Source organism: Manihot esculenta, chromosome 10 (genome assembly GCF_001659605.2).
Source record: "Manihot esculenta cultivar AM560-2 chromosome 10, M.esculenta_v8, whole genome shotgun sequence".
Classification (NCBI taxonomy): Eukaryota; Viridiplantae; Streptophyta; class Magnoliopsida; order Malpighiales; family Euphorbiaceae; genus Manihot; species Manihot esculenta.
The window spans coordinates 3,496,635-3,512,119 of NC_035170.2; the positions used below are offsets into that span (position 1 = coordinate 3,496,635).

General features: G+C 29.9%; 3 protein-coding genes across 3 annotated transcripts; all 3 read right to left on the bottom strand.

The window, feature by feature from the left end:
- Positions 1 to 1,601: 1,601 nt before the first annotated feature.
- LOC122724917 lies at positions 1,602 to 2,002 on the bottom strand. The gene is made up of 2 exons (XM_043961139.1): positions 1,925 to 2,002; positions 1,602 to 1,778 (listed from the first exon to the last, which is right to left on the bottom strand). The coding sequence occupies exons 1-2, from the start codon at positions 2,000 to 2,002 to the stop codon at positions 1,707 to 1,709; spliced, it is 150 nt and encodes a 49-aa protein (XP_043817074.1). The 3' UTR covers positions 1,602 to 1,706.
- A 703-nt stretch (positions 2,003 to 2,705) lies between these two features.
- Positions 2,706 to 7,200, bottom strand: LOC110624540 (protein ALP1-like). Its single transcript, XM_021769735.2, has 2 exons — positions 6,701 to 7,200; positions 2,706 to 3,859 (listed from the first exon to the last, which is right to left on the bottom strand). Exons 1-2 carry the CDS (start codon positions 6,846 to 6,848, stop codon positions 2,817 to 2,819), a joined length of 1,191 nt encoding a protein of 396 aa, XP_021625427.1. The 5' UTR covers positions 6,849 to 7,200; the 3' UTR covers positions 2,706 to 2,816.
- Positions 7,201 to 10,824: 3,624 nt separating this feature from the next.
- LOC110625286 (phragmoplastin interacting protein 1) lies at positions 10,825 to 14,704 on the bottom strand. The gene is made up of 4 exons (XM_021770894.2): positions 14,114 to 14,704; positions 13,339 to 13,510; positions 11,756 to 11,802; positions 10,825 to 11,653 (listed from the first exon to the last, which is right to left on the bottom strand). Exons 1-4 carry the CDS (start codon positions 14,653 to 14,655, stop codon positions 11,095 to 11,097), a joined length of 1,320 nt encoding a protein of 439 aa, XP_021626586.1. The 5' UTR covers positions 14,656 to 14,704; the 3' UTR covers positions 10,825 to 11,094.
- Positions 14,705 to 15,485: the final 781 nt, after the last annotated feature.

Here is a 15,485-nt window from a genome sequence, read left to right on the forward strand (position 1 = left end):
GGAGAAATTAAATAGCCGCTTGGCGTGGAGAGGGGTCTTACATGTATGCACGGATCTAAATAATAAAGACATGTGACACTATAGCAGAAAGGTCGTTAAACATTGCTAGCATATAAAAGAGAAAGAGATAAATATGGAGAAACGTCTTTCTCTCCATCTAAACTTACACTCATAACGTAAACTCTATTTTTTAAATTTTAGAATATCAACTATATTAAATTCGATCTTAAATTTGGATCGAATCTAATTCACTCTAAAAATTAATTTTCTTACTTAGTTTAAAGGAAAGTAATGCCTATAACTCTTATAATAATCACATTATTCCTATTTCAAATAAATTAGAAGTTCGATATCGAATTGGGTCGTTAAGATAAAATATCTTAAATATTTATTTTATAAGTAAAAATTAAACACCCTAATTTTATTTAAGAGATAAAAGTATATGTTTTATATTATTATTATTATTATTATTATTATTATTGAATTAAAACTAAAAATTAATAGAAAAATATATAATACATTTTTTTTAACTTACCATGAAAAGAAAGAATGAAGTGTTTCGATGGAACTGAAAATGAGATAAACAACATATATTATGTGTATATGTAAACTCTCAAGTAAGTGGTGACGTCTAAATACGGAATTTTGAAGTTGCCCATTACTACAAGCAACACAATGATGTTGTGTGTACGTTCAGCCGCCGTACCAACCGCGGTGGCCGCCACCATTTACACCTGGTGCATCTTATTTCTTCCTTCCGATCCTTTTGTCGTAGTCCATATGCCAATTTTCTTTGCTAATATATAAAAATTGAAATCGAATTGTCATTTTAGACTGCTAAAATTGATAATAATTTGTAGATTTTGACTTAATATTATTGAATTTGAAAATCTCAGATCGTACTCTTCTTCCCCAATTTCTATAATTAAAAAAAAAGAAAAAAAAGAATGAAAATTTATATATTATGTGATATTTTTATATATTATTTATTTAATTACTCATACAAAAATTCTAACAAACCCATTTGTTATATGCAGTCTGTTCAAAGTCAGTAGTCCTCTCCACCAGCTATTTCTATTATACAACTGAAAAGGATAATTGCTGGTGACACTGCCCGTGTTGAAATTTTCACTGACTTTAAAATTTCTAATTTATTTCATAAAAAATATATTTTTTTATTATTTAAAATATTAAAAAATAATTTCTTAATATTAAAAACATAGAATTTGTATGTTATTATTAAAAATTGAAAAATTATTATTTTAACATTTTTGGTAAAATTGAGATAAATCCTAAATAAAAAGGTTAGGTTGAGTCATGGCCTTGGGTTTTATGCATTTATTTGACATTCTTTCCCTTTGTGCAGCAGCTAAAAGTTTGATGAGTTTCAAAACCAACTAAAGACTTAAAAGATAGTCAAAGCTTGCTTAAGAAATTAATGGCCTTTTTCACACTAAATCAAGATTATGGATGATCTAGTTAAGCATTTTTTAAATGGTTTTTGCAACGAATTAAAACCCAGAATATCCACTGATATATCCTAAATGAATGTAAGAATTTAAAGGAAAAAAGCAGAGGAAATTAATCGATATGGCGATCCCTTGAATAAACTTCAATATCTGCTTTGGGTATCAGCCTTATCGAGCATGACTTCAGCTCAGCTTTTGTTGCAAGTTGCTGACAGGTAAGAGAACATGAACAAAGCCTTAATTCATATAAACAATAAAATTTAGTTGCTGCTTGAAGGAGTCCTGCTTCTGCAACCATATCATATGCCCCTTCAAAACCCAAAAGAAGTGGAAAGAGAAACATCAAAAGAAGATAATTTCAGTAACCCATCAATGCAATGATTTCATAGCGCATATAAAGATCCCTTTTTTTCGTTTTTTTAATAGCAAAATCAGAGGTTAATTTGAAAGGTTACCTGCAGAGCAGCAGCCCAGGCAACGAGGAAAGAAGCAAACCAGAATTTCTTGTCCTTGAGTAGTTGCTTTACTTTCATGCTTTAGATCCAAAACCAAATCCGCTAACACAATAGGTTTTTAGATATTCATTGTGGATGAAAATAATAAAAAAATCATTAAAGATAAATCATCCAAGTTAAAATTATAAAATTTATAATTTTTTTTTTGGTTCGGATATGATGTTTGAATTTAAATTCTTCAATTAAAAATTTGGCATGTAGTAAATGTTGTTATTAATTGAATTTTGGAAGTTTTGCTTGAACAGCTGGGAGATCAGTAATGGCATTGTCATGTAAGGAAGGTGTTGTAAGATTGTAAGAAAGATCTTAGCCTGTGGCAAAATTTTTCCACCCCAATTGGAATAAAAATTTTTGCAAAATTTTAATTCAATTGATTTATTTTTTATTAATTTAATGGAATGATTTATTTAAATATTTTTCTTGCAAAATAAATTATGTCGGAGGAAGGCTTCATGTGTCGACAGTTCCAAAGTTTTAGACTTGAGACAAATGAAGATGTTGCCAGATTTTCACCAAGGCCTGAGAAAATTGTTTGCCTCTCAGAGCAACTTGTCCACTACAAGAATTCATAAGCAAAACTAAGCCAACGTTTTTATTTTTTTTTTCATGAGAGTTTGCAAACCATGCTTTGCTTCCAGAGATGGCTCAAAGATCACAGGATTAGCTTCTGCAAAATCATAAACTCAAAACTAGAACCAGCTTAACTAATGACAGTTCAATACAAAAGAATATCAGAAGTTTTTATTCAAAATAAATAAGCAAAACTGTGTATTGTCCTGTCTATATAACAGTAAAAGATTTACCACTAATTAAGAAGAAAGCATGATCCCTTTCAACTTGGCAATGTACCAGATAAGTAGAGAGATAACTTCTCTCTGATATCAGTGCCTGTCTTGGAGGCAGATTCGCAAATTTGTTGTCGGTAATCTTTGTCGTGATCATGAGACATGGGCATCTCACCAAACACTTTATCTTCCATATCAATAACAATATTGTGAAGCAAGCAGCACACAAAGATTATTCTAGGCAACCTGTTCTTATCAGGCAGCCACATTACTCCATGAATTATCCTCCACATTTCCTTCAGTCTTGCCAACGCAATCTCTGCTACTGCTCGTGTTGCAGCGTGTCGTTTGTTAAACTCCACCTGATGATCTGGGTGTGCATTTTGAAAAGGAGTTAGTAGCCATGGCAATAGGGGGAACCCTTGGTCCCCTATAATGTATTCTCCCAATTCTGTTCCTTCCATGAGCTTTATCTTCTTCCCATTTAGCCTTTTTCCTTCTTCGGAAAGTTTGAAGAAACTAGAGTTCTGAAGCACTAGAGCATCACTTAAACTACCTGGATACCCGACAATTACATCATGGAATCTCATGTCAGTGTCCACTACTGCTTGCAAGACCATGCTGTGATTCTTCTCTCGATCAATCCATACATCATTTGAATGGTCCACGGTAGGCAGAGTCATGACAATGTGTGTAGTGTCAATCACACCACAACAATTAGGAAGGCCATGTACTTTCTCAAACTTAGACTTTATCTCCTCCATTTCTGCTTCAGTAGTAGGCCAACGTAGATGATGCAGTGCTCTTTCTTCCATTGCTTCCACAAATCGCCAGGTTATATGAGAAACAGTTGATTGGTTGATTCCAAATGAGTCTCCAATGTTTGACAATGATTCACCAGAACTAAGCCTCCTAAGAGCAATAGCTACTTGGTCATTGGGAGATAATGGCTTCCCGTCCGAACCAGAGAAGTTAGATTGCCTGGCCTTCAAATTGTCGTTCACGAGTGAACAGATGTAGTTGAATGTCTTTCTTGAAATTTTGAAAACTGACTCAAATTTCTTTGAACTTTTTGTTTCAGATAGATGCCCTAAAAATGAGAATTACACATTAATTATTTGACGCATGCACATTTGACAATCATATATCAAATCTTACAAAGGAATGAACAAATCAAAAGAAATTCAAGCAACACAAAGGGATACTCGGTCATGTATCACTACTGATAGGCAGCAAAATCAAATAGAAGATAAAGTGATCATGTCCTTAACAAGGATAAAAGGAGAACAACTTTGCTTCTAAATCTCAGAAGAATGGTTATAACTTCAATTTAGTCCATTTATAAAGTGAAAAGCATGACTATTATTGTTACATGCATAGTAATAACTCTGAACTTCATAAATTATTACTGAATTTCTGACATCAAGATAAACAACTTAGAGAATACATCATGAAAATATGTGGTGGATTTCATTCACCAAGTAAACTTGTGAGATATGGGTGCACATATTTCATGATTCCAATTTATGCATTTGAGATGCTTAAATTGATTCAGAGCATGCTATATATGCTATATTAATCAGCTTCATGAGATGAACATTTTATTAGCATGCATCTGCAACACGCTACAAACACGCGTGCAGTTTAACTGTAGATTTGATGTAAGGGCAAGAAACAGCATAATCTCCTGTCTTCAGCAGGTCAGATGTCATGTGAAGGTTTTACCTATGAGGCAAACTAAACACAGACAAAGTGAACAATTTTACAATTTCTCTGAAGAAGAAATTTATGTATATAAAATTATGAATCATTAATTTCACTCAATATTCACAGGAAAGCATTTGTGAAATCGATAGAAGAGAGAAAAAGAACTACTTTCACTTAGAAAACACTCATCAAAATAAGAAAAGGAGAAACCAGGTTGAATAAGAAACAACACATAATAATTTATTACTGATGTGTCATCTGAAGATCACAACTTGGTTTTCTATTATATATATAGGATTTCACTCCACAATAGAAATAAACATTAATATGGAGAACCATAATATTTTGGTAATAGCTAATTGGAAGCATACAGCTTTACTACCAGGCTTTTATACACTTGATAAATGCAGAGGCTAATCTGAAGAGTGTAGGAGAATGAACTCTTAACTCCTTTTCAGATGATGTTATCCTAGACACCTTGATCAAAGATTAAAAAGTAATTAAATAAAAGAAGAAAAAGCACAGATGGAATTTTAAAAAATTACAAGAAAACAGAATAACACAAAATATGGGCTAAAAATTTTTATGTGATTCCAGGGCCTATGCCTCCAATCTCTTTATCATTTTTTAAAATTTGAAGTGAAATCAAGAAGGAGAATTTCCAAAGAAGATTATGCAATTTCTAGAGAAGCCACAATGCAGATTCTGCACATGTATCCAAGTGGAAAAAGTGGAAGTAGTTTGATTCTACTATGTCCTCCAAAGCATCACCTCAACTACTGCAGTTCTACCACAATTCTGTAATAAGTTGCTTGTGTTGACGGATGCTTTGCAAGGAGAGCAGCATATTGCACAGAAAATGGAAAACAGAAATCCATCTACTCAGGTCATCACCATGTATCGCATTTACATATACAAGTGCACATGCAAACATTCTTTCGCCAATAGCTTTTATAGGTTACGTCCTATAATAAAGAACTGGCAAGTGGCAACGATGCCTGGGCTTGTATTACAACTTCAGTTCATATTTTCCAGGTCCTCTTTTGCAGGTAATGTGCTTTTAATTAGAATAAAGCTCCAAGATTTAAAGGGATTGTCTATGGGTTTGGATAGATTTAGTTCAAAACCAAGCAACAATAGGAACAAAAGGGTTCACTCCTTAACAGGCATTCATCACAAGAGATCAAAAACCGTGTAGCATTATGGCAACTAAATGCCTATTTTCAACAGAACAAGGAATTGATACTAAGTTTGCACAAAGCATGTGACTGGAGAACAATTTGCATACCATTAAAGGTGAAAACGGGGGACAAGTAAATCATATATGCAATGTTCTCAATTTCTAAACCCTTCCTTGGAGGATTTTATTGATTAATATATGCAAAACCAGAGCCAAAGTAATGAAGATTTACTGCCCCATTTCTGTTCCAACACCATGTTGGTCAAAGAGGAGTAGAATGTATATGAGTGGTGGATATTAGGAGATTTAGCTTTCCGAATAGATATATGAAATGAAAAACTACAAGCAAGAAAAAAGAGTAGCAATGATGCATATCTGGAACATTTTAATTTCAGACTTTTTAAGCCATTTGAAAGAAGTTCGGATTGAGTAAAGACATCCTAATTCAACTATAACCAACATCAGACGATACATATATGGGGAACTAGCTCATTCATTAATTTCACTGCAAAATCTGGACAGAGCCATTTCATTTGATCACAACAGAAACATAAGGCCATGCCTTCAACCTAATCAGATAAACCCCATAACCTGAAAATCTATCAAAACCAAAATACACCTAACTAGTGCATTAACAAACACCAAAGCATGACACTTTGAAGGAACAGAATCTATGTAAAAATTAAACAGAAGCTCAACACTACAACTAATTGATTCAAGGAAAGAAAGGCATACGTATAATCAAGCAATCTATTTGCAGACACCATTTTAAAGACATGTTCAACATCAATCGGTATAGAATGTAGAACAGCAACCAAATTAATATAAACTCGATCCGACCCATGTCATAACAGTTCACCCAATGTGAAAAAACTGAGGAAAAATTCCTCAAGCAATAGCATATAGCGTATAATCTCAGAAAGAGCAATACCAATGTGAAGACCCACACAACAAGAGCTTCCATACCAAGAATCAATCAAAACCAATAAACAACAAAAGATAAAATAGTAAAATGCAGAACCCAGAACTGTATAGAATGTGTACCAGTAATCCTCCTGGAGAAATCATCCCACCAATCCAAGGGCTGTTGAGGCTGCTGGGGCTGCAACGAAGCCAAAGCAGAATCCAAGACATTCTGGTCAACCTTCTTCTCTGCTTTCTTCCTTCTCTTAAAACCTCTTATGGGTCCCATTCAAAAACCGAAAGGAACACACAGAAATGAAGAAAAGACTTGAAAATCAGCAAGTAAAATCAAAGGTGTTTGAAGATGAAGATGGATGGCTTAGATACAAAAGGGTTCCTAGGAAAAGTTGTTTTATTTGCTTTTCTTACATTAAAAACATGCAATGGAAGTGAGATGAAGGGGATAGAGAAGATGGTGAAAGCAAAAAGGATTTAAAGAGAAGAGAAGGGAAGAAAGAAAAGCAAAGAAAGTAGCGAAATTGAGTTTGGAGTGAAAGACAATGTAGCCAAGAGAAGTTACACAAAGCTATATCATATTCATGGGTTTCTTCTTTCTTTCTTCCTTCCTTCGTCTTTATATTACTTAGCATTTCGTTTTCAATTTGTATTGATTTCTTTTCTATGCATAATCACAAATTTTCTTTTCTTTTCTTTTCTCGCAATTGATATAATCCACGAACCTTTTTCTTTTTAAAACTAATTTTTAATATATGGTTTATTTAAAAACATCTCATATTATTGTCTACTTGATTTTTTTTAATTTTTGCATTTACTGTTTCTTCTTAAATTATTTTTAATAAATTTTTAATTTTAAAAAATAAATATAAAAAAAATTATTATTTAACCTTTATAATATAGAAAAACTTATTAATAGATTTCTCAATTTTAAAAAATATATTAAAACTACTTATTAATTTTTTTTTAATTTTAACTATTAAATATTTAAAAAAAATTAAAATATTTCTAATAGAATAACTAATTAATAATTTTTTTAAAAATTCGATAAATTAACTAATAACTTTTTTAAAATAATAAAAATTAAATAATAAAATATTTAACAACTAAAATAAATGAAAGAATTAATTAATAGATTTCTCCTAACATAATTAGTTTCTTTATTATAAAATTATATACATCATGGTTAAAAGAATTTTTTTCATATCCTAACATAAATAATAAAATATTTAATGATTAAAATTAATAAAAAAATTAATTAATAAACTTCTGTTAACATAACTATTTTTTTTATTATAAAATTGTACACCTCGTGGCTAGAAGAATTCTCTCCATATCCTAACATAATGCATTTTTGACCTTTATCTTCAAGTTTATTTCTAATTCTCTTCAAGAATTTTGGCATAAGTAACACTGCTAAATATCCTCAAATGATAAATTCTTGGCTTATGTAAGCTCCATGCTTCCTCTGGTGTAATTTTTTCTAGATATTTTGTAGGAAACCTGTTTAATTATTTTGCAGCACAAACAATGACATTCCCCCAAAATTCTTTAGGATTTCTTTTTTTTTTTACATACATCTCATTACGTTAAAAAAGTCATAAACGCTTTAATGTAACTTTCAAGATGGAGAGATTTATTAGTGAATTTTTTTATTATAGAGATTAAATAGTAATTTTTTTAGTATAAATTATATAAATGTTATTTTAGATCGTAAAAGAAAAAGATAAATATTATAATTAAAAACAAAGCAACTTTTATTTGTGTGATATATTTTAAAAATTTATTATTTAATTTTATAATATAAAAAAATTCACTTATTGATCCACTCAATTTTAAAAAAATATATAAAATATCTTTGACATTTTAAAAAAAATATTAATTAATTACTTCATTAATTTCAACTATTAAATATTTATTATTTAATTTTTATAGTTTGAAAAAAAACTAATTAAATGATCTTTTAATTTTATAAGAAATCTATTAAGTAGTACATTTATATTAAGAATATTTTAAATTTTTTATAATATTTAATGGTGAATAGATTAATTAGTATATTTTTTTAAAACGTTAAAATGTTTTAATATATTTTTTAAAATTAAAAGGTAAATTAATAAATTTTTCCAGTAATTTTGTTATATTATTTCATCTCTAAATGGTGTTTTGTTTTATCTCGCTAAATATTAATTTTCCTTTCTTGGATTTTACTTTTAAATAGCAAAACCAGTTATTTTGTTTATATATATATATATAACTACTGTTGTTTTATTTTATAATTAAAATAAATATTTTTCTTACAATATTGAAAGGTTGAGCCATACAATTATTTGATAGAAAAAAAATACCCAAAAGGTTGAACTTATTGTCTATGAATATTTTTAACATTCATTTCTGTAATTTTTTAATAATCGATTTTAACTAAAGTTTAAATTTTAATATTTTTTAGATTTTGAAAATGACTTCAATATTAAGGAGGTAAAGTTTATTATTAATAAATTTATATAAGCATTTAATTATTAAATTATTTAAAATTTTATATGCAAAATATTATGGATATGTATTTAGCAAATACCGAAAACTAAGGGTTTTAGGTTTTCTGCTATCAGCCTCCTCAGCTTTTGCAAAGAATGCTTGTTGGATTCTCTGTTTTCTTTTCTTTCTTTGTGTTTTCTTTCAACTGTTGGTGTGATTTGCTAAGTTCTAAGTTGTTTATTTTGTTTAATTTTTTAAACTCAGATTAATATTGGTTGAATTTATAAAAGATCGATGATAACCGATATCGAAAATTTTTATTAAATTTCTTAAAATGACTTTATATCTATAATAGACCGAAACGATTACGGAATTATTTTTTCTTTCAATAAATAGTATCAATAAATGGTATCGTCACATAGATCGATTATTTATTCGATCGTTTTTTAGTTTGTTGAGCTAATTTTCATTTTAATAAAAGAAATGAATTATTTTACTAAAAAAATAATATCTAATGCCAATAGAAAATTCAACCTAATTTTTTAGAGTGCGTTTTAAAGTTTATTGCCATTTAAGCAATACCATCAATTTTATTATTTTTCTTTATATATGTATTGAAATTATTGTTAATTAATTTTAAAATATATTATATTAATATAAATTGGTTAACCACTATTAACATGTGACAACTTTAAAGAAAAACAAAATTTCCTTACTTTAAATGATTAATGTCAATTTTTTTTTAATTTTATTAATATATTTAAAAGTTAGAGAATTATTTTTAATTTTATAGCTCTTTCATTGGTCTATAATTTTTAAACTTTATTTTTGAAATTGTATTTTAAGTTTTTATTATAAAATATTATTAATATAAAATTAACACTATATTTACTTTTACTATAAAAATATTAAAATTTTAATTATATTATTAACCTATTATTAATTTAAGAGTTCGAGTATTTAGTGATTGTGAATTTAATAAATAAACACAAACAAAATATCAATAATTCTTTTTAAATTTAAAAATTTTCATGAAATATAGATATAGAAAATAGAATTTACCGTATGAGTGTAATTTTAGTTGGAGAGGAAGACGTTAATCTCTTTTATTCTCTGTTTTTTTTCATTATCATTTTCCTTTTATTTTTGTGTCACGCCTAACAGTCTCTCGGTTATAGTGTCATCTGTATCTGTTTCTGTCGCTCAAGTTTGTACGTATGGATGTGTCAAAATTCCTTTCTATCCCATGCGGCCATTTAATTCTCCCAGCACTTATGTGGGTAGGACTGCGAAGTTACTGCCAGCTATTTTCCCTTGCATCACGTCGCAAGGCTGAATTACGTTCTATTTGAGTTAGGAATTAAGATACTAGATCGGTCAGCTTAAGAAAGGCTTGAAGGATTTTGAACCTATATTCTTCTCTTGGATCCGGCCTTATCCAAAGTAGAAGAAGTCCGGCAATGAACTCAACCTGTCCCGTGTGTTCGAGTCAGGGCCCAATATAAGAAGGGTTTGAAGGACTTTTCTCTTGAATCCGACCTCACCCGGTGCAGAGCATCATCACATGATAGGTTTTTTTCCTTGTCTAATTTTTCTTTTTTTTTTTTAAGCTTCATCTTCTTTCCACCGTTGATATCCATTCAGCCTCTTTTTGCGCCTATTAAAATAGGGAAGCCTCATTCTCTTTCTTTGTTTATTAAAAGAGGGAAGCCTATTTTTTAAGTTAAAAAATATTAAATTTTTGCAAAATTCTTTATTTCAAAGGGACGGTAAAAAAATTGGCACCAGTTTCCATCTGATATCTTCATGCTGCAATTTTCCAGAATCATAACCTCAGGAAATAAACAGCTGTTGTTACATGACAGGAAAATTACAAAACAAGATCCTTAAGAAAATAAAGGATCATTTGACTCAGACTGATTTAACAGATAAAATCTCAGAATACAAAAGTGTAACAGCAACGGTGTATAAATGGAAAAGCAATGAATATCAATGGGGATTAGGGACCCCAATAAAATCTGGATACAGAGTTGAATGTTCTCCAAATATTAGCTCGCATTTGAATTTGTTTCAGCAGCTTGCTTCTTTGGGCAATTTGAAGAAATGTGACCTTTCTCATTACACTCATAGCAGGTCCTCCTCCTTATCTTACCACTGCTTGCAACCAACCCATTATTTTCAGCTTCGCTATTTTTGACTGATGGTGCAACATTAGCATCTACAGTATTATGAGCTTCATTTTCTATGGCTACGGTTGCAGAAGTTGGGCGTATTTTTCCTCCTTTCATAGGAACTGCACAACTTATTTTGATGGGTCGTCCACATACAATCTGCTGATCCAACTTTAGTGCCATCAACAATGAGAGGTTATCAGAAAAATCCACATGAGCATATCCTCGGAATTCTCCTGATTCCTTGTCAGTTCCCCAACGTATAGATGATATGTTGCAATCAGAGAAAAAATTCTTCAGGTCATCCTCAGTAATATCCCACGACAAATTTCCAACATAGATCCTATTGTAACCCTCGACAACTTTTGGTGCAAAATCAGGCACTCTGTTGGCTCGGGTTGTCTTAAAGTGCTGAATTTTCAGAAAGAATCCACCCCTGAAAGTATAATAACTATTAAGTTTCAAAAGCATGATGTGGAAAAAGGAAACAGCCACCTTAACAGGTGAGTAAATCATATGTCATTCATATGTTACTCACATGTCAGATCCATCAAGAGCCAAGGCCCGTTTAGCTGCAGCTTCAGTCTGTAGAAATGAATTATAACAATAGAATCAATACAGGGACACAAGCTAATTCAAGCAGCATATCCACTCAAGTTACCAGACTTGAAATCTTCACTTCAGTTTTAGTAATAAGATAAAAGAAAAGAAAAACAGTATCTTCTATGGAGAAATAACTTTCAGGAAGAAGAAGTTAAAAAGTTTAAAAATGCAGCATTTCTAATGTCCATATTAGTTCATAGGCACATAATTTTAGCAAATTTGTGCTGGTTTAGCAGATTAAGAGTGTTAAAGTTAACTATCTCACTGCAGAGAACTAAAACAGTAGCAGTTCTCATCGCTAGATCATTTCTTCTACTAGACAGCGAAGGTTGAGTTTTCTTATTCTTTCATTTCATATATGATCCATTATGTAAAGATTTTAATTTTAGGCCATGTTGTTGTAGATGCTTATATGAAATTCACATTTGACAACAAAAGGAATACGAGTCTGCTTCAATCTTATGTCACTTGAAATTCTATTTGCCACTGTAAGAGAAATATTTTCAAATCCAAGGCCATAACTAAATTAACAACACTTATTTATTGTTAAGATAAAGGTAGCAACAAAGCAACACATTCTGGCTAATTTCTGGCTGTGCCCAGTTTCTTAGTATGGGACCACCTCAAGTACAGAAATTTACAATTTTACATTGAAAATGATCTGAACAGACACACAGAGCCTCTACAATAAGGGGGTGCTTGTATATATGCTTAATGCTGCAGAGAGCACAAGCCCAAACACCTTATATCCTTTTAAAAAATGTTCTCCTAGACAGACAATTGGTAATACCTGTTAATAAGCTTCATATGCTTCCATAAAATCAAAGAATCCTTTGTTTGGGAGAAATTCTCTTATATAAATGAATCTTACAGAATGATAATTAATAAAGATGCATGGCAAGAGACCTGACACTTGAATCATGAGTTTAAAAAGATTGATATACAGGGAACAAGCTTAAGTTATTATAAACTATATCCCAAGAAAAGCCTCAGGAGTCAACATACACATTTGACGCCTTCTGATAATATACTTACACATCTTGATGTTTAAGTCATGAATGAATTCAATACCTAAAATAACTGCATGAGAACAACTAACTCATTTAATGCTTTTTCTTTGTAACCATAGAATTTTCACAGAGATTCTCTATTCCCTCACTGTGCGTGTGTCACAGAGAGAGAGAGAGAGAGAGAGAGAGAGGTTATTCTTCTTCATTTTGAATTTCCCAAAAAGAAGCCCACAGGTCCCTGTCATTTTGAGAAGGAAAGATTTATATGTTTTATGCAGAGATTTCAATTGACTAGGGATAATTTGTTGGTTCACCTCTTCTCAAATTTTAACACTTTTTTCTAACAAATTTGAACATTAAATAGTTATTAGGAACTATGGCAGCAACCAACCTTGAATCAATAAGGTTGTTGAGATTTCTGGGCAATTTAAGTTACTAATGCAAAGTAGTTAAATAGAAATATAGCTGAAATGTGTATTGTTTAAATTTTTAGAGAAACTACAATTACCTTAAAACTAATTATGGCAATTCCTCTAAACTTCCCACTGTCAGGAAACTTCATACAATCAATCTCAGTTATGGTGCCACAGCCCTCAAAGTAACTTCGAATGTCATCCTCGGTCGAGTAATATGGAATACCTCCAACATAAACTTTTGTAGCTACATCCTCATTAATTTGACTGCAAGAAAATAGCACAACAAACGAACTGCATTAAAACTCATAACAGCAATTACTTGGTTAAGAAAAAAGCTAAGCCAATCTAAATATGAACATTCAAGTAAAAGATTAAAAAATAGCTCGTACATTAGGGCCGGATGAACAAAAGGATCTCTCGAAAAAAAAAATCCCCATCTAAAATTAAACCTATTACCAGGATAACAAAAAGGTAGGCGTACGTCCACAGTCCCACAGACTACTTAACAGCATTAAACTGTTTTGTCACAGATTTCTTTTTCATATCATTATCATGATGCAGCAACAAGAGTCAAAAAAAAAAAATCTCAATAGAGAGCAACTAATATCACAACTAGAATACAGAGGACAATAGCAGAGCAGCTATTATAGAAGTACTCTTTAATTAACATTAAAATTACATTCTAGCAAGAAAAAGCTCAATCATCCGTAACACAAGTATGTGAAATTGTTAATCAATAAAATATTTGAACATATCAAGAAGGCAAAAAGTGAATAAGAATACAATAAAAACATGAACATATCCCAATTTGGGCATAAGTGCACCATCAAAACCAATTGCTATAAATTGAAAAGCTGTGAAAATTACCTTTTACTGATAACTTTTGTTTCCTCTGCTACCTTTTCTGCCTCAACATCTAGCTTCTCCTCAACACTCTTGGATTTTTTCTTCTTTTTCTTCTGTTTCTTTTTCTTCTTATTTGCCTTCTTTGCCTCCTTCACTGCTCCATCTTCCACTAAACCCTTTTCTTCACTTTCTCCTTCCTCTCTCTTTCTTTTCTTCTTCTTCCTTTTCGTTTTTTCATCATTTTCATCATCATCTCCCTCAGCCACTAAATCCTCTTCATTTCTCTCCTCACTTCTTTCGATCTTTTTGCCACTGCCCTCATTTAGACTCTTGTGTGCACTATCTAATCCTTGAAAAGAGAGGGTCTTCCTTCTTTTCTCCCTCTTTGACAATTTGGGCCTCTGTTTTGCTGCCTCCAGAAGCTCTTGAAGCTGCGGATTGCCTTCTTGGTCTGTTGATGATTCCTTGCCGTTAGGGTTTGATCCACCAGATACTGCTGCAGTTAAAGATTCTGCCTTTCCTTCTCTCAGCTTCTGCTTTAGCTTCTTGTTTGATAACACCATCACTGCTCTGCAGGCAAAACCCTAACTCAGGGTTTATTATTCTCATCATGCTTCGGCTTTTACGACAAAAATAAATAATATAAATATAATATACAGAAAAATTTACTTTTAATCCTTATATTAAAAAAAACTTACAAATTAACTTCTTAATTTTAAAAAATATATTAAATATTTTAAAAAATTTATAATTAATTTTTTATTATTAAATATTTTAATATTTAAAAAATTTATTAATTAATCTCGATATTATAAAAAATTTATCAATTATTTTTTATATTGAATTTTTTTACATTTTTATAATTTTTAATAGTTAAAATTAATAAAAATATTAATTAATAAATTTTTTAAAATTTTAAAAATATTTTAATATATTTTTAAAAATTAAAAAATTAATGAATTTTTATATAAAATTAAAATTAAATAGTAATTTTTTTAAAAGTTGATGATTAAAAAAAATTTATATTTATATTTTATTATAATTACATTTTATATTTTTTATTAATTAAAATTTAATTTTTTAAAATTATTTTAATTATGACTATACTATCAAAAAAATTAATAAAATTATTATATCATTTATCATATTAATACTGTATTATCAGGTCACGTTAATAAAATTTAAAATTAATTATAAAAAATTTTACATTTTATTTAACTCTATATTTTTATTTTTTAATTTTTTCAATTAAATTTTATTTTTTAATATCAAATCAACTACACTAAAAATTTATAAAATTATCAAGTTATTTTTTTATTAATAAATATATTTAAAAATTATTATTGTTATTATTTAAATTTTTAATTTTTATTATAATTTTATAATAATAATA

What these genes read in the sequence shown, in the direction of transcription:
- LOC110625286 (XM_021770894.2), bottom strand. Translation starts at nt 14,655, where the DNA reads ATGGTGTTATCAAACAAGAAGCTAAAGCAGAAGCTGAGAGAAGGAAAG. An exon ending in ACAAAAGTTATCAGTAAAAG is followed by an intron (nt 13,511 to 14,113) that starts GTAATTTTCACA and finishes ATTTTCTTGCAG; the next exon opens with TCAAATTAATGAGGATGTAG. An exon ending in TTGCCATAATTAGTTTTAAG is followed by an intron (nt 11,803 to 13,338) that starts GTAATTGTAGTT and finishes TCATTTCTACAG; the next exon opens with ACTGAAGCTGCAGCTAAACG.
- LOC122724917 (XM_043961139.1), bottom strand. Translation starts at nt 2,002, where the DNA reads ATGAAAGTAAAGCAACTACTCAAGGACAAGAAATTCTGGTTTGCTTCT. An exon ending in CCTGGGCTGCTGCTCTGCAG is followed by an intron (nt 1,779 to 1,924) that starts GTAACCTTTCAA and finishes TGGGTTTTGAAG; the next exon opens with GGGCATATGATATGGTTGCA.
- LOC110624540 (XM_021769735.2), bottom strand. Translation starts at nt 6,848, where the DNA reads ATGGGACCCATAAGAGGTTTTAAGAGAAGGAAGAAAGCAGAGAAGAAG. An exon ending in TTTCTCCAGGAGGATTACTG is followed by an intron (nt 3,860 to 6,700) that starts GTACACATTCTA and finishes TCTCATTTTTAG; the next exon opens with GGCATCTATCTGAAACAAAA.